This window comes from Lissotriton helveticus, chromosome 1_1, assembly GCF_964261635.1.
Source record: "Lissotriton helveticus chromosome 1_1, aLisHel1.1, whole genome shotgun sequence".
Taxonomy (NCBI): Eukaryota; Metazoa; Chordata; class Amphibia; order Caudata; family Salamandridae; genus Lissotriton; species Lissotriton helveticus.
In genome coordinates this window covers 1,615,700,191-1,615,718,842 of record NC_136057.1, presented here as the reverse complement: position 1 = coordinate 1,615,718,842, position 18,652 = coordinate 1,615,700,191, and the positions used below count along the sequence as shown (strand labels likewise).

At 45.5% G+C, this 18,652-nt stretch overlaps 1 protein-coding gene across 2 annotated transcripts in view; it reads left to right on the top strand.

Moving 5' to 3' along the window:
* SMUG1 (single-strand-selective monofunctional uracil-DNA glycosylase 1) overlaps positions 1-17,646 on the top strand; it is a 110,699-nt gene extending 93,053 nt beyond the window's left edge. For both annotated transcript variants that reach the window (XM_078688243.1, XM_078688252.1), the window contains one exon: positions 14,894-17,646. In XM_078688243.1, the coding sequence (XP_078544369.1) occupies positions 14,894-15,442 (549 nt within the window). In that variant the 3' untranslated portion in view covers positions 15,443-17,646. The remainder of the gene's footprint in view (positions 1-14,893) is intronic.
* Positions 17,647-18,652: the final 1,006 nt, after the last annotated feature.

The window sequence follows — 18,652 nt, the reverse complement described above, 5'->3', positions numbered from 1 at the left end:
GACTCAGAGGCATTGTAAAATTCTGGCGGTCTCTTAAACAACCCATAATGGCGAGAATTGATCTCACCAAGATGGTGGTTCTTCTAAGAGTACTGCATTATTTCACCAATCTTATGATCTGTATCTCCGAGGTTGGTTTGAGGCCCTTGATGCAATGCTCTGGGAACTAGTCTGGGGCAGGGGCAAAATCGCGGGTACCTTACAACTTTGCACCAGAATCTAGAAGTGGGGGCCTGGGTGTTCCAACATAGAATTGTATTTCCTGTTGGCGCGGGTGGCTAGCAGGTCGAGATGCTCGGGATCTTGGGAGATTTGCTGAACCCCCAGTGCAGGGATTCCCTGGTGGCTTGGCTGTTGGGACAGACTATGAGGGGAGCTCCGTCGTCGAGACTTTTGACCTTCGCGATGAGGTGCTGGAGGGCCTTGGCGATGAGTTAACATCATCCGGTGCTTTATGCCCCACCGACCCTGCTGGTGGGAGTTCCTACCTGTAAGGTGGTATACTTCACGGAGCGCAGACTGGAACAGTGGCTTGGGGTGGGCATAGAAACTGTAGGTGACTTCTATGCAGACGGCTCTAAGCACACGCTGGACTCCTTAATGGAGAAAGATGGCCTCCCTGGTGCTCTGATCCTCAATAAACATATGGTCCGGTGGGGGTGGCCATGCGGAGGCTGTGGGCTTGGGGGTCTGGCGGAGTCCGGGACACATGAGTTCTTGTAGGTCCTTCTGACCTTTGTCCATGGGTGCAAGCTGGTCTCGTGGCTCTACAGATCAATGCTAGAAATGAGCAAGGAAGACCTCCATCGTAGGTGTGAAGGATGGGAAACAGCGTTGGGCAGGAGGCTCCAGGACAGGGAGTGAAAGCTGGCAATGGAACAGGTCCACAAGGTTTTGTGTAGCTCCCACTTTGAATACATACTATTTAATCACATGCACACAGTTTATCTGAAACCCCACAGAATAAATGTTATGCATTAAGCGGAACACATGCAGGGCCCTTGATGTGCCCTGAGAGATGCTGGGTCTCTAGACATGGTTTGGGAAATCCCTGCCATTAGGCGATTCTGGAGTGCAATGATCACTGACGTGGAGCGCGCGCTGGGTGGGAGAGATGTTGGCGCCATAGCAGTTTTTTTTGCTGGGCGTTTATCCGCAGAACAAACTGCGCAGGGTGTGGGACAGGTTCCTTGACCTAGCCATAGTCTTGGCAAAACTGTAAATTGCCCTACATTGGAGATCGCGAGAGGTCCCTCCCGCTGGTGCTTGTCTCTGGAGCTGTGGGCCAGGGCTAAGGCTGCAGCTCTGTAGAGTGAGGGGAGGTGAGGGGTGGATACAGCCAATTGCTGGTCTCTGAGTGGAAGTGATGGTGGCCTTTCTGGCTAATGACGAAGAGGAGATCCTACCCCTTGATCATGGCGGCACGTCAGGGCCTAGGCGGGACAGAACTTGAAGTGGGGGCCCTTCATCTTTCCATGCACTGTTCAGACGACCACACCTTATGCGCCTGCTTTAGATGGTGCTGACCGGACGCTCCCAATCCAGCTTCCCTGAGACGTCGTCTTTTCTTTGACCACTCTCTCTTCCGAATCCAGTACACCAGTGGATAAGGGTTAACGATTATGCCTGTCGCGTGTTGAGTCAAGGTTTTGTATTCTTTATTTGTTTCTTTACTCAACTTCATTGTTCATGAGTGGGTCTCTCCTCTATGTGGTCGTGCACGCGCAGTCCCCCCCCCCCCCCCTCCCGGGATGGGGATGGGGTAGGGGTAATTCTGGTTGTTTGAGATGCAGTGTGTGACTGCCCGCTACTCCACGATTTATACCACTCAGTGGGAGTGGGCAACGTCACCTTCTCCCTTTTGAGTTATGCCTCCTTACGACGGGTCGTGCCTGCCCTGGCCTGCTTTTGTATTTGACGAAATGCCAATAAAGATACATTTAAAAAAAACACCATCTATGATTCTGTTAACTGAGTGGCAAGTACTAGTTCAGTTTGTAGCATATCCAGAAGGCGCCTGCAGGCCCCTGGGGCATAAGGACAAGGAGCCTCTATCACATTTCATTGAGTACCAGTTGAACTCGGGGCCGCCCCATATCTGTAAGGCAGACTGTGGAACTGGTGTGGAGAAGTACCTCTCCTGAATAATGCCGCGGCGCCCAGCCTTGAGAAGCAGAGGATCCTGGGAGCGCAGGTCAGGGAACGGTGCGCGCGCCGCCCTGCATCTGCAGCGCTCGAGCGCAGGCCTAAATCTCACTGATTTATCAGCTGCCGCCGGTTAATGAGAAATGAGTGTGCTGGTAATTGCAGCTCCTCGGCCAGAGCTGGTCTTTCTTCCTGTCAATGTTCCTGCCATCGACAGGCCGCCGCTCACCTCCCGTGCATGGGGAATGTGATTACCCGCACACGGCTCTCCCCGACAGGACGAGGAGCGGCCGGAGTCGCTCTGATAAAGGCTGCCTTCTCTGTCATTGGCTCATGTTCTAGCTGCCCGGAGTTTCTCGTCCTTGTAAGACATAACACCAGGGGGTAAATCCCTCGTATGAGAATATCGTTTGACTCTGCCACCATCTTCAACTCATTTGACTCTGCCACCACCTTCAACTGTTTTAAATTTGGCACCATACCCACATTCCTTGGGGCCATGATCCACGTAGGGACATCCTACGCAGTCTGGTTGAAAGCAGGGCTATTGAAATTATGCGGCTGGGGAGGGCCGAATTATGCGGCAGGGCTGACATTATGCAGAAAGAAAAGGCAAAGTAAAATGCGGCACGTTTTGTTCTATCATTTCATTAGTTTGTAATGTTTACATTTGTTATCACCTCACTGGTACCCGTTTAATACTTAAATATAGCATTAGGCAAATGTGACCAGTCATCCGTAGCAAAGATGTGAAGGGAAACACGAGTGGCTGCATTTTTAGTAACTATTGAACCGTTTGAGCTAGAAAAAATGTTTTATTGTTGAAATCTTCAGATTATGCTTCAGATGGCGAATTATATGTCAAATACGGCAAATCCATAACCTTTAGGGGAAACGTTGCGGATGCACAATCGTATCATTCCAGTGGCCCTGGCTGAAATGAATTTTGTCTGCCTTGGTGGAGAAAACTTTTGTCACCAGCCAACTGTCGTCATGGGGCCATTTTTGACGGGGGCGCCGTTGGTGAACATATACCCTTACTTACCCACACTCCTAGTCTACTCTTCGGCTTCTGGGCCGAGAACCTGAAACGTTGACTTTCTTCATTAGCTTCAGTAAGAACTTTGTAGAATTTGCAGGCTCACAGAATCGGAGTGCCTCAGAAACCCTACCTCTTCATAGGACAACGCTGGGTACATTGGCATGGGGCCGGTGTGGGTGGCCTGTTCCTGTTAGCCGGAGGGGTCTGCACATGCCAAACAAGGTGCTTCCTCTTCATAGACATGGCAATGGTTAGGGTGTGACTGAGAAGGAACTGCCTAGGTGCCCTTTAGGAGTGAATATACCCCTGATGGAAGTCAGAGCAGTAGTTGAGAAGTTGCTTAGGCATCTATTCACCAAAATTACAGAGCAGGCACAAGTGATTTGGTGCACCGTTTGCCCCTATGTGACATTGCAGGATTGGCACAAGCCGTATTCTTGGCCCCGCAGCATAATACTGTTCATTGCTTAAGGGCCATGGTCAAAGCAAGCAGAGAAATTACAGACAGTAAGCCGGGTTCTTCAAGTTTTTATTCCTTTCTATATTAGCAGAAAAGAGTACCAGGGGCAGCAGAGGGCAAGCAGTGGGTGAGATTCACCTGGCTCCATTTACTTGATGTCCATGAGAGTTGGTGGACTTGGCATGCAGAGCTTTGTTAGACACCTGTATAGGAAATGAGCCTACGTAAGATGGTGGAGCTTCGCTTAGGCAGCCATGTTTAGAGTGCCCCTTTTGTGCAGTGCAGGCAGATGCCTGCTAACAGCCACGGTGTGGACCAGGCGTGGAGGAGCAGAGATGAGGGCAGAGGAGCTGAAGACCTTGAGCTGCTCGCCTCCTGCTGACTACCTGACCTCCCCGGGCCTGGAGTCCCAAGGGTAAGGGATCCTTTAAGACCAGGCTTCAGTTTGTTTGCTGTACTCTCTGACGGGAGGGACGCGCCTCCGCCAGCAGCAGCATTTGTTAATCTGCTAATTGGCAGAAGGGGTAGGTGAGACATGCTATTGATGGCTTGGTCCAGCTGATCAATACTGTTGAGCAGAGGGATAGGACAAAGCAGCAGAATTGTGTAATCAAGTGCAGTGATTGCACATTAATGATGTGAGATGGCGCTTGCTCTCTGTCACGATTCTTAGAAGGGGGGTGTGGGGACAAGAGACAGTGGCCATCGGCTCAGAGGTCTCCTTGTTGTATTGGATTTATGGAGCGGCTACTGTTTTGCATGAACAATAGTGCAACTTGTTGGCCCAGTGCTTACTTGTCTGTTTTGATATGCATGAAAAATAATACAACTCAAAGGTTTAATTGGTTCTTAGTTCGCGATTAAAAAAAAAGTATGTCAACACATTTTTTTATGAGGGCACCGTCCCGTCCAAGTATGATGCCGCCCACCACCATTGCTACCTATTTCATCCGCTAACTGTGGCCTTACTTGGGTGCAGCACTGGCCACGCACCAGGACAGGCTGGAGATTGCAAAGGCTGCGCAAGTCACGTTGCTAAGACCCTAAACTCCGTAGAGTATTGAGCAGAAGTCAATCACCCAGAATTTGTTTAAAGAAAACTGTGGATGCACCTAGCTGCTTAGCATTGATATTACTGCACGCCGGAAATAGTCATAGCTCTGAGTTAATTGGGAGGGATGTGTTTCACAGCCTGTCAGTTAAATATTCCACTCATGGAGCATTCTGTACAGCATGTAGCTTAGAAACATGAATTTACGTTGCTCACAAGGCCCTAGGCTGTTTTTCTTTCATGTCTTAATTTGAAAACACTTAGTTACGGATACATTGGATTTTAATGAAAATGCCATCTAGGGTTGATATAGAAAGCTATGTAGCTAACTGCTTAAAGTGCATGATCTGAAGTTTACAAATTCCACCCAGGCTGGCTCAGGCTTACATCCTTCCAAAGTCCAAAATTGAGTTACATTAAATTGCATAACAGATACACCTGTTATTTTTAGCAGTACGAAACTGTAGAAGTGTTGTATGAAGCACTATCCATCTGATATGTTATTTTTATTATGTAGTAGAGGAGTGAGAGACATCTTATGCGAAAAAACTAGTGACGAAAGGCATCTTTTCTAGCACGTTGATATACAGAGCACAGTAATAAAGTGTACATGTATCAGTCATGTCATAATTGCAGGTAGAGGCGCTCTGCACGCTGCCCTATTTCAAATCTTTTTCGAGTATTTAATTCACCTTTTTTTAACCATTCTGGGGAGCTGTGGTGGGCGGAAGGGAGTTTATTTGAATGTTGTGCCTCAGTTGAGATCTACCCTTCAGTCCTCCGCTGTATCACTGTGTGTGTGGAAATGGATAGGCACATTGCGATCACTGCCCCACTTCCTGGTTGAGCCGCCACCTTGAAGGTCAGCGCTCTAGGACTCCCTCCACAGTTGGCTACTTAAAGATCATGCCAGCACAGCTGCGCTGCTGGCACAACAAAGGCAAGCCCGTCGGCACCTGGACGGGGCCAGGACCCCTAGGTGGTTTGGAGTGAATCCCTAGGCATTACTCTAGATGGGATCTCCTGGAGATTATAAAGGCACTGCCTTGTGCCTGTTAGCATATGTTAGACATTGCAATAGCTTGTTTTTCCTCTAGAGTGGTAATGTGAATCTGAACAACAAGGTTTTAAAATGTGTCTTGATGATATACATGAACCTAAAGCTATATAAACATTTCCATATATCCAAACTTAACCAGTTTGTGTAATACTTTACATACCCGTTTTTTTGAGGAAATTGTTTTCCAAAAATTGCACCACAGCCATCTAGGTTGATTCCAGGGTGCAAAACAAAACCGCCCCATCTTCTAATTTCTACTTCTGATCAACTAATTGCTAAACAACCTCGATGGCTATTATGGACCAGAAGACTGTTTTTAGAACTGTTAATCTAATTTCATTGCTATATGGCGTTTTCTTAGTAGACATGAAGGAAAGGTATTGACATCTAATTCTATAATTTCTTTAGTTGTAGTAATTTTGTCCATTTCATGGCCAAGAACCTCACAAAATCAGGCCCTTTTGTTCAACATTAGTCTCTGAATCAAACACAAAGGTAACAGATTGGCATGGGTGTCTATGACTGGCTGTCCCATTGATCCCACCTCAATCCACAATGCCATGTAGTCCTTCCCATTCATCACAACGAAGAACAGAGTGCTCGGGGTTCCCATTGGCAAGTTCTTGTAACATGACCGCAGGGGTAAGGTAGAATTTAGTTACAAATTTGATGGATATCTTTGTTTTCGTGTGCATGACCTTTATGGTTGAATCACCTTAGATAGATTGTCCTATAAGCCAAGGGAGTTGAACGTGGTTATGGAGAGTCTAGTTGAAGTAACAAAGCACCAGAGGGTAGAGTCTCCCATCACAAGCCTGCGGCCATTACTGAAATTTTGACCTATTCTGTAAAGAAATTTTTGAATTCTTAGTGAAGCCATGTGGGTGGTGAACATGATAGTGGCATCATGTTGTCATATTTGACTCCACTGATGTCGCAGGAAAGGCTGTGAGGGCAAATTGATTGATATCACACAGAAACAACTATTTGACGAAACTAACAATAATGACCCGAAGATCTCTGAAAATTGAAGAGGGAAACCTTATGGTCCCCACATGTCTGGCATCTGGTTGTGTGCGCAGTCGGAAATCTGTTGTGCTGAGGTATTAACACTGTCCTTGGAGGGTTAGTGCTGATGGGGAGAGAGATGAAGTGTCCAATCATTATGCTGGTCCGTGGTAAGAAAACTAAAATATATGGTACTAATAAGAGTCCATAAGTAGTAACCAAACACCGCGACTCAGGGTCAACTTGACATATGTTCTTGACAAACTCGTAACTGGAAAGGGAGACCAGACTTCAGAAGCACAACATCATTCTATACGTGTTAGAAGCCTCCAATACAAGAAATGTGGCACCATTGAAGCATAGCATGAGGCTAAGGTCTTGCCATACCCACCAAGCAGAGGAGGATGCGGTAGGGGCAGAATTGAACCACTTGTTCGATGTTTTGAGATGTGAGATGTGTTTGTTCCCTAGACATACCCTTCTATACAGGCAGTGTTGGTAACAGTGCTTAGCGTCAGCAAACCTAGGTATATGATGGTAGACTGAATTGGTGGCATTGAAAGAATAGCCCCTCCGGGGGTCAGAGTGTAGTCAGGAAATGAAATTAAATTATTCTTGCATGCGGTCTTTCTCCAGAGGGAATAAAACAATTGCGCTTCATAAATTCTCTTCTACGATAAAGGGTTATGCAGTTTGGCAGGCACTTCCGCAAACCGAAACAGGTAGAAAATAACAAATGCGGTTCATAGACTTGGATTCATTTATTGTAGGGTGAACTTTGCTTTATTATGGTGCACAGGCAGTGTATCTTTTTCAAACTGTCATAAATAGTTACATTCGTATTTTTAATTTGTTGAATGTAAGAATATTGGACTCTGCCAGCATATCCCAAAACTTTTTTGCATTACGTCAGCATTTAACATATGGTATTGTAGTTGTCTAGTGCTGATCAAGTGAAATTGTCGTTTTACATTTGACTCTTGGAACCAGTTACTCGCGTCTGGAGTTTCATTTGTTATTTCGTAAACACGAATGGGACATTATCCAGAATCCATCTACCTCAAATAAATCTAGAAGAAACAATATGTAATTTATGAAGTGAGTTTATACCACAGTAGTTGATCAAATATGGTATTTGGGGAAAATTGTAGACTTTACGTAGGAGCTTGTAGCAATAATATTAGCATATACGCCATTTCATGATGTTAAAACTTTTACAATGTATAGACTTAAAATGTGCAAACGAACTAAGTTTTCTGTCTTTTACAGAGAGTAATATGCAAATGTTTACTGTGTTATCAGTCAGTGGTCGAATGGGAAAATTTTATATTAGTGAGAGTTAAATTCTCAACTGCATCCCCAGGAATAACATGCAAAGGGTGTAATCTCACCAAAGTTGCAATATCTTGTGTTTAGAGTTTAGTATTTGAAAGGAGTTGGTTTATGATTTTCTCTGGGACAGATGTCTATATTGCTAAATTTACTCTCTCAATCAGCACCATCTGTGTTAGTCGCAGTAGAGCACAGGGGCTGGCTACACATGCTAACCAAAGTTCTCTGTTGGTCACCTCGAGGAAGACTCAACTAAGCAGGGCTCAGGTATGTTACCACAGAGGAGTACTGCAGCTTTATCAGATATCAGCCGCAGCCCGTGCAGGTAAAAGCTGTGTAGAGGAGTACTGCAGCTTTATCAGATATCAGCTGCAGCCCGTGCAGGTAAGAGCAGTGTGGCCAGGTGGGAGGGGGGGGGATTGCGACAGACGAAGATGAATGAAAATTAGTTATTAATTTTATTTCGCCTCGTGGTCATCTGTCGAATTCCACCTGCCCCCCCCCCCCCCACCCCCAACTCAGCCCCACCGCTCTTACCTGCATGGGCCGCGGCTGTCAGATATATGCACAAGTGAATGATGTAGGGGTGCTCCTTTCCACAACTGAGGACTCTTGCGGCATTACCTGGGCTCCCTTGACTGCTGCTACATTCCTGCAAGCATTCCCGTAGGGGTTGCGAGGTGGAGAGGGGCGCGTACGAACATCTTGCTGTCTCCTGCAGGTCTCCCCCGCCGCCGCTGCACTCTGACACCTGTGCGCGGCCGCCGAGGGGGGAGACCACACTCCCCGCAGCTGACCCGACTCACCGAAGGATTTTGCGCCAGGTGGCGCTTTAAAAGGACGATAGAGGCCCCGCGCCGCGGGACGCGCGCGGGTGCAGCCGGGCTAAGCCCGGGCAAAGGGCGGGCCGTCTGTGGCCGTCTGGGGCTGGAGGAGGCTGGGCCGGTCCACCCTCCCTGGGCATTTGGAACCGGGTTATCTGTTCGATAACAGGAGGCAGTCCAACCGGCGACCTGTGAACAAGGAGAATATTGACAGAACAGAACACTGGACTCTCAAACACTAACTGTAAGCTAGTACAGGAGGGGTTGTGAGGACTTATGGTTATTGGTTGCCAGTGCGGGGTTGGGTCCACCCCCTCATGAGTGTTAGTGTGTGGGATAGTTAACTGTAAGACGATACCTAGTATGGCAACTAAAGTAAACATTTGTGCGGCCAAGGCTAAATCAAATATCCCTTTGTCATCAAGGATTGTAGTTCGGGACCCTAAACCGCTGCTACTCCCCATTCCGCAACCGACTGCAATTGATCGTATGTTGAGGAAAGCATTAGGTGCAGTCTCGGACGAAATAGAGCGCACGGAGAGAAGGCTGTCAATAACACCAGGGTCTGCTCCTCCCCCCCCCCCCCCCCCCCCACCCCAGGAAAACACTATAGAGAACATTGTGGTCACCCTTTGCACTAGCACTGACCTTTCCACTCAGGATATTCCATGTGCACAGTTGCTGTGTGATGATGCACAGGTAATACCCCTGTTAAATAAGAAAGCCCACACTAGGAAGAAAAGAAGTGCACCTAAGAAGGCCCCATGTTCCAGGAAAAACAAATCAAGAGCGAGAATACCCTATACAGGTCAGTCTGTAGCTGAAGACCCTGAAACTCAAGCGGTCCATCAGCTAGCATCCCCAAGTTGGATGGCTCAGGTGGTTCAAGAGCTACAATCTTCCCTGGAAACTTTTATAATCAGTCAGATTAAACCGCTAGCCAGCAGACTGGATACAATTATAAATTAATTTTATAAGATGGGAAGGGCACCGGGTAGCACCGGATTTCCTAATCTTACAGGCACTAGTTCGAAGGAACACACCGTTGTAGCTCCCCAGGAAGGCATATTCTCTAGTTGCACTACTAGAACTCCATCGGGGGCAAGGCAGGACCATCCCCAGTCAGACCCGATTACACACAGTAACACAGGATCTGATCAGGTGGGAGGCAAATCTACCATAGCCAGAGGGACTAGCACGTGTACTGCACAAACACAAAACAAGATGCCCCTGAACATTAAACCAACTGAGACAAAACAAACTACTTGTGCCAATAACCCATCAATACCTAATCCTTTACCAAGTATCAATCTTCCACCGCATGCCCCTATGTAGTGGACTAGGGGGAGTGCCAGAGTTGAAGCCAGACCAGATAGAGTCATACCCTGAACTTAAAAACAAAACAATAGCCTGGCTCAATAAGCACAGACCATTGTCTGGGAATAATAGTGGTGAAATCCTGTTTGTCAGAAGGGTGAATTGGATTGGTATATCAAGGAAAAGTCTGGTGGGGAATTGTGTAATTGTAAACTTTAAGGACACAAGCTCGGTGGAGGAAATATTAACCTGCGGGTGGCTGCAATCAGAAAGTACAATAAGAACGCTACCGCTGGGTTATTTCTATCCCATGCAAAGGGCTATTCACGACACTTGGCAATTTCAGGGGAGACAAATGACGGGTTTTACTACATATGGGTAACGAAGCTGGTGTACAAATGTACCTGCGGCAAAACTTCATGATGATCACCTCTGGGCAAATAGATTCCGTCCCCTCATGACCCTAGAAGATAACTATTGACCACGAATTATAACGGATCAAGTTGTGGTGACTGTCATGAGTGAGGCTGTTAAATTAGGCTCCCCAAGTGAGGTAGAGAGAGAGAGGAGGGGAATAAAATCCTCTGTTGAGATGCAATCCCATGTAAGTAGCGCACGTCCCGAATTAGTAAACTATAGCAAGAAATTACCCCAGGTGGAGGAACTTCCATCTAGCCCCCCAACATCACATATAATGGGAGGAGTGTTGAGGGTTCCTGAATCCGCACCACCAATACAGCACCCCGGCCTTTAAAGCAGTCCCCTAAGGACAGAGGAAGGGCAGAGGGCTCAAAGCTATGGTAGCGAATATCCTAATAGGGTAACGCAAGCGATGGGGGAGCTAAAGTTTATCTCATGGAATGTTGCGGGCTTGACAGGAAAATTTACCAATAACGAATGGAGACAGTATATTGGAGGGTTTCAAGTTATTAGTCTACAAGAGACCTGGGCAGTGGATAGTAATCCCCTCCATATGGCAGGGTACAAATGTTTCTTTGTATCGGCTCAAAAATCTAGCTCAGGAAGAGCGAGGGGTGGCCTGTCAATATATGTTGACCTAAATCTGGAAGGAGTTTGGAGCAGCGTATCTTGGTCCTCACACAATATTCAATCGATAGGCCTTAGTAGTCCTGGACGTAGGTGGACTTTGTATAATTTATATAATGCAGGGCCCACAAAAGGCATTAACCAAACAATTAAGGAGTTAGAATATAGACTTAGCCAGGAATTAGGTTATAGAAAAGGGGCATCAGAAGTTACCATTTTACTAATGGGCGATTTGAACTGTCACCTGTGCCCAACTCTGTTCCCCCTCACTGCAGACTGGTCCCGGTGCCCTATAGAGAAAGGCCCCCACTTTGAACATTCTGTAGAGGGAATAGTCCTGAGCAATCTCCTAAGGAACCATGATCTGGTACACACGGTCGATTTGGTCTGCCTGGAGTGTGACAGGACACTCCCTCCGACTTTTAAGGGAAGAGGTTGCCAGTCCTATATAGATTATATGTTAGTATCTAGACAGGTGAAAAATAGGATTAGCACTGTGGGGATCCATTGGAGTGCTTTTAGCGACCATAACCCCCTAACGCTAAGCATAGTAAATCCCTGTCGTCCAAGGATCCGCCCCCAGGTGGACAGTGTGATGAAGGTAACTGACCAGGGAAGGCGGATTAGTTGGTCTAAAATTGACGGTGAAGCTTTCTATAAAGAGTTATTGGCAAAAGGGAAAACACAGATCGATGAGTGCCTAGACCTTAAGATAGAGGGGAGTACCCTGGTTAGGGCGTTTAGCTCAGTATCCAAAATAGTTGATGGTCTTTTAAAGACTAAAGCCCCTTTGAGGCACAATACGCAACCAAGATGGTTTGATACCAAGTGCTCCCGAGCTTTGAGAGACCTAAAATCCAGTTTAAAAATTAAGCCTAAAGACAATTCTAGAATAGCCCAGTGTAGATGGACTTATAAACAGGTGTTGAAACAATGGAAGACTGCTCTCCAAAATGAAGCATGGGCTGACCTAAGGGAGGAAGGAGAAAGAAGGGGCATGGGTCAATTTTGGAGGCTTGTCAACAACCCTCGTTTTCAGGATAGTAACACCCCAGAGATTGGAACAAACATTTTACCGGAACAGTGGGTGTCTCACTTTCAGGGTTTGTACAATCACGACCAGGAGTTAGTGCCGGAAAGGGGGTGGGAAGATCCACTTGGGTCAGTTATTGAGTTTTCCCTAGCGCAAACCACACAGGGGATAGAGGGTCTCTCACGGAACAAAGCTCCAGGCCCGGATGGTACACCGCCGGATTTATACCTGAGTAATGTAGATCTCTGGGCCCCCATTCTCACTAGAGTGCTAAATGCGGCAGTCCAGACGGGGCTACCACGTTCTTTGTCAACAGCAGTCATTATCCCCATTTTCAAGAAAGGTAACAGGGATAACCGGCAATGTTTTAGACCAATCTCCCTGATAGATGTATCTGCCAAAATCCTGGGTCGGGTAATTCTGCAGCGGTTGATGGAATGGACAGAGGATAATCACATAATTACGGATATCCAATATGGCTTTACAACCGGGAGGTCCACCAGTGACCAATGTCTTAATCTTTACATGCTGGTTGCAAAGTACACTAAAGCCAGCAATGAAGCCATGTATTTGGGGTTCATGGACCTTGCATCCGCTTTTGATAATGTGAACAGAAACAAGTTATGGTGTCTTATGAGGGATATGGGTATTGATTTGGGCTTGATCAAAATTCTCAGGGAGCTACACCAGGACACGACAGCTAAAGTCCGCTATAATCTAGAGGGGGAGAACACCAACTCATTCCCTTGTACGAGCAGTGTGAGGCAGGGGTGCATTCTTGCCCCCTTTCTGTTCTCGTTATATATTAACAACTTAGAACAGGCTCTGTTAGATTTAAATGTTGACTGCCCGAGAATAGGAACACGCCAAATACCGGTGCTCTTATATGCGGATGACGCGGTGCTGCTGGCCCGCGCCCCGAGGGGCTTGCAAAGCCTGCTAGATGGATTTGTGAAATTCATGGACACCTTGGGGTTGGCAGTGAATTTGAACAAGTCCTATGTGATGTTGGCAGGTCCCAACCCCTGTAAGAGGTTTGTATACAAAATTGGGAACCACCAACTGGAAACAACTCCCTCTTTCACTTACCTGGGGTTGCTTTTCGATGGTGCACTCAAATTTGGATCCCTAGTGGAGGAACGATGTACAAAATTAATCTCCGCAAACGGGGCCTTACTAAATTTTGGCCGAAGGTTGGGCCGTTGGTCCCCAGAACAGGTTATGAACCTTTATGGCTCGATTTGCTGGTCTAAAGCCACGTATGGCTCAGAAGTCTGGGGTTATGTCAAAACAGAGCAATTGCAGCTGGTGGAAAATAAATTTATGCGAAGGATTTTAAAGCTCCCTCAGAGTTCCCCAGCTGTAATTGCACTCAAGGAATTAGGGAGACCCTTTCTAGAGGATGAACTCAAGTCAAGACCGATTATGGCCTGGCTAAAAAATCTTAGCCAACCCGGAGGCAGATTTAACTAGACAAATTCTGAGAGACTGCCTGTCCAGGGACAAAGGATTACAAATACCTTGGCTAAATTATGTTAAGGTAACCCTGGAGGGTATTGACCAGAGGGATATTTTCACCAACCCTAGCTCTATTGCACCTTCTGATAAAAGGAAAATTAAAAGGTTGTTGATTGATAAATCTTCCACACTTAGAACAAATCGGGAGATGTTAAAACACACTGTATTTGCCTATAGCTCCATCAAGAACTCAGAGGGTATGGAGCCATACCTCTATGTGATGTATAATGCCCAGGATAGGTTTTTAATGACCCGTTTTAGACTTAATCTTTTACCTCATATACTGGCAGACCCACCAGGTTTTACACTGACGATTGAGCAGAAGGGTACCTGCGTCTGCGACAATTTGTCTCCGCAGGACACCCTTCATTTTGTACTTTTGTGTCCTTTTTTTAAGTACCCTAGACATAGATTCCTGGTAGAGATTCTAAAAAAAAGAGAAGTTCTGTCATGCTAAAACGGCCTTACTGTTTTTACAAAGAGCACATAATCCATGGTCACTATGTTGTATCATGAATTTTATTAAGACTGCTGTAAAGTTAAGAAATTTAAGAGTGGAGGGCTAGTGAAGGGACCCTTGTAGAGTATACTGTTTACTTGATTTTATATTTAAACCTGAAATAGTCTTAATAGGTGTAATCTAATTCTTTTTTATTTATTTTTTTATTTGTATATATGTGTACTTTTATGATGTTTTTAACTATCGAATAAAGAATTACTGACTGACTTACTGACAGAATGATGTAAGGACCCCTTGCTGACAGTGAAAATATTTGATAACAGCACAAGGTTCATAGTAGTTTGTGGGGGAGGAACAGTGCTTTAAATTGAAATATAGAAGTGCAGATGCTCACTATATACAGTACCTGTTTCCTCCTGAGAAGTGTCCGTAGTCTCTCATTAAATGTATTGTAGCAGTGCTGAGAAGTGCAGGTACTTTCCCTTTCAAATGAAAGAAGTGTAGGTACTCAGTACCGGAAGCACCTGCCCATTTAGAGCACAGGGGAGGGCGAAGATTAACAAATTATTTGTAACTATTTCTTTGTCATTATTTAGGTGCCCTTTGGCGAGGTGAACTATGTGAAAGGCTGGCTGCAAATCAGCGGTGAAGTGAACAAGCCCAACCCAGAGCACCCAAAGAGACCGATCCGGGGTCTGGACTGCCCCCAGAGTGAGGTGAGTGGTGCCCGCTTCTGGGGCTTCTTCAAGAATCTCTGTCAGGAGCCAGATGTCTTCTTCCGCAGCTGCTTCGTGCACAACCACTGCCCACTCGTCTTCATGAACCATGCTGGCAAGAACCTCACGCCCACTGATCTGCCACGGATCCAGCGCGAGCACCTGCTGCAGATCTGCGACGACGCGCTTTGCCAGGCTGTGCGAGTGCTTGGAGTCCGGACTGTGATTGGTATTGGGAGGTTTGCAGAGCAGCGGGCACGGAAGGCCCTGGCAGCTGCAGGCATGGATATCTGTGTGAAGGGGGTGATGCACCCATCGCCCCGAAACCCTCAGGCCAATAAGGGCTGGGATTCCATTATAAGAACACAGCTGGAGGAACTGGGAATTATGCCTCTCTTGGTGGCATCAGAGCCCAGCAAGCGAGATTGAGGACCGCACCGGGGGAAGCTGTTTCCAACACTACAAATACGAGCTCAGGGGAATGTACTATTTCGTGCCAGTTTTAAGTGGTCAGTCTTTATTAAATCCAATGCATGTGGAAGAAGGTCCTTGGCCTTTGCAGGTGTACATATTGACAATATTTTACTAGTGTAACATGGACCATAATTCCGACTTGTCAATGGAAGCTGGCAAGTAAACTCAACGCTCAAGCTCAATTCTGGTTCAACCTTTTCTGTGTAAGAAGAGGGGCTGAACCAATTATGTTTTATTTGAGACCAATCGTTTTAGACCAGAATGTGGTCAATAAGAAAATTGACCAAACCTTTTATGTCCTTTATGTATTGTACTACATAAAACCTTGCAGGGGGCCATTGCTTCAGCTTGTGATTGGCTTATGGATCCAAGCCAAACGTGGCTGGGATTAGGCTTGCAGTTTTGTTGTGTACTGTCCACTGCTCTCGAAATAGTGTTTAAAGATTTGTTATTAGTTTATCAACCCAGACACGTTCTTACAATATTTGTCTTCTTCATCACATCGTTCTGAGCCATAGTCTGTAAATCTATATGCTTTCCATTTATTTGATCTGGGCAGCTTCTCTCTTACACTAGGCGGCTGGGCAGAGTCTGTCCTTCTTACACTAGAGCGTGACACACACCCCCCATGAGTCGTATCCATTACTGCTTTATATACCTATCCCCTTAGCTATATGTGCAATCTGTCCTCTACATTACATGACGTTGAGCTCCGCATCATTCCACCAGATCACTAGGTTCGATACTAAGGGGCTTAGGATGATCTTCATTGGTAGTGACCGCTGTTCTGATATCTGTACACACTCTTGCAGGTGCTTCTTTTTCAGAATCATTTTAATGGACATCGATTTTATTCTTTTATTTTCTATTTCTATTTCTGCGACACTGTGTTTAGCTCCCTCCCTTAGTACTTTCTTAGGAGAAACCTTCTATTGCTGCTACCTGCAAAGACCTGCTGCTTAAATCCCCTGAAGATGTTCAGCTGACCCCTTCAGTTACATTATAATTGACCGGTCCATCTTTTATCTGGCAGACTCTGTTATGCTTACTGCCTTTGGTCCTTGATACTTCGTCAATGCATTTAAATGTAATGTAAATGTTTACCGCTTGTTGATCCTGAAAGGCCATACTAACCTCATATGCTCCAATAGCCCTTACAGAGCCCTACTACCTAGTGGTATCCAGTCTCTTGTCATTGGACGTACACTGCATTCATGTTTCAATGTGTGGTAGCAGAAGCAAGTGTATGGAGAAGGTTCCTAATGTGTTACTTGGTGCACACCCTTTTAGAACCTAAGCTAGTCAAAATATGTTGTGCAAATCGTTATTGTTTGTAGTAATTGTTGTTGAAATGATCGTGGTTAGTCAGTTATGGCCCGTTTCTGAGGGGGTACATTTGTTTGTGGTTAGTATGCCACATTCACTTTCTAGTAAGATTGCTTTTCATTAATCCAGATGATGTGAGCGAGTCTGTGTCATACTGTAAACCTGTCACTTCACTTTCTCATTTTCCCTTTAAGGTCTTCTTACAGTGAGGTGCCATGGGAGTCAGAATCAAAGTGCATGCTTGGTTGTCTGGTTTGACCTTTAAATGCAGATAGGTGGAGTGTGGTGTTTGATTGTGTGCACCATTAACAATATGTTTGATCGAAATATAACTTTGTGCCAATGTAAATAATCACCTAAGAATTATGTGTGCTTATTGGTGCTGTCAATAAATGGCCGAGGTTCATATTTCTGAGGAGGGTGAGAACATACGGTGGGTGCTGATATATACCTGTTGTGTATTTCCTTCTGAATGAATATTGAGATTACATGAAGGATTTAGGCTGCTTTAAAATGTTGTCTTTATTTCATATTATTGTGAGCAGTTTGAATAGTTTGCTGCTTCTTGTTGTGAACACTACACCGGATACATGTACAGAGCGTGTCTCTCAATCAAGAGTGCGGACGCCCGACTGGAAATAAACCTTTTTTGCTGTTATGTGGCCAAAGAGCACTCTCATCTCAAGATATGAAGTGGGATACCTTTCCAAATCACCTCTTTACTGAAAGACAATGTGACATTGTGCCACGATCTTCAAAATGGATTGGTCTTTTTTTTCTTTCCGAAAACACCAACCATTGGAATGAGGCTATTAAAAACATAGTTTCCAAAATGTGTTTATTTAAATCTGTGCATATCAGACGTGTTGATGTTTTTAAGTGGGAGCAGTAACTGGAGTGTCTTATTTATTTTAATGTTATATAATTGATGTTTGCATAAAAAATTGACGTGAGAAGGCTAGTTTTCCTGATTATACAATAGGAAAATTGGCACAGTTATTTTTTTATCATTAGGTATTTTTAAACTTAATGGGACAGAATTAATAGTTGTCATGTTGTCATTTGGGCTTGCTTGTGGGCAGAGGTGTAATAGATAGAAGATTTGCAGGTCCTCGTGCGGTGATAATGTATGGCCAGGTTCTGCAGACAGAGTGGACTTTGATGAGTCCAAGATTTTTAGCTTTCTTCATCCTGGATGCGGCTTGTCCCTGTGCCACCACCAGTAGGGAGACGACTTCACTCTTTGTCATTACAGACACCGCTTTCAATCCGGGGCATTTCACCTGCAAACAAATGGTAGTGTTAGCCTTATTAGGACGCACACAAAGACTAGAGTACCCTGAATCCCTCAGAGGTGGCACAAAAGCAGAGGAAGAGAGAGAGATAGAGAGAGAAAGAGAATGTGTGTCTGTTTTGACTTGCAGTGAGGTTGTCACCCTTCCGACCAGATGAAAAGTAGGGATGAAATATGTTCAAGTAGTGATACATAGAGCTAGAATCCTGCATTGCGCCCATTTCAGGGCAATGATTGTCCCATTGAATCAGGTATGATCGCCAAGTGTATAATTGTATGTGCTGCAATTCAGCATTCTAACTTTGTCACTCTAAAATTGCAATAAGTACTCTCCTTGAAGATCTAGCCTGACTTCACATGCTACAGTGTCAGGAACATGTCAAGCATCGCTGCATCAATCGATCAGTATACCTAGAGGGATATGTTTCATCACCTTGCTATTAAAATCTCCTGTGATATAATAACATATGGCTCAAGATATTCATAGAATGTTTGATTATGCCGCATCATCTTTGAGGTTGCTTTCCACCCCACTGATCTGGTAC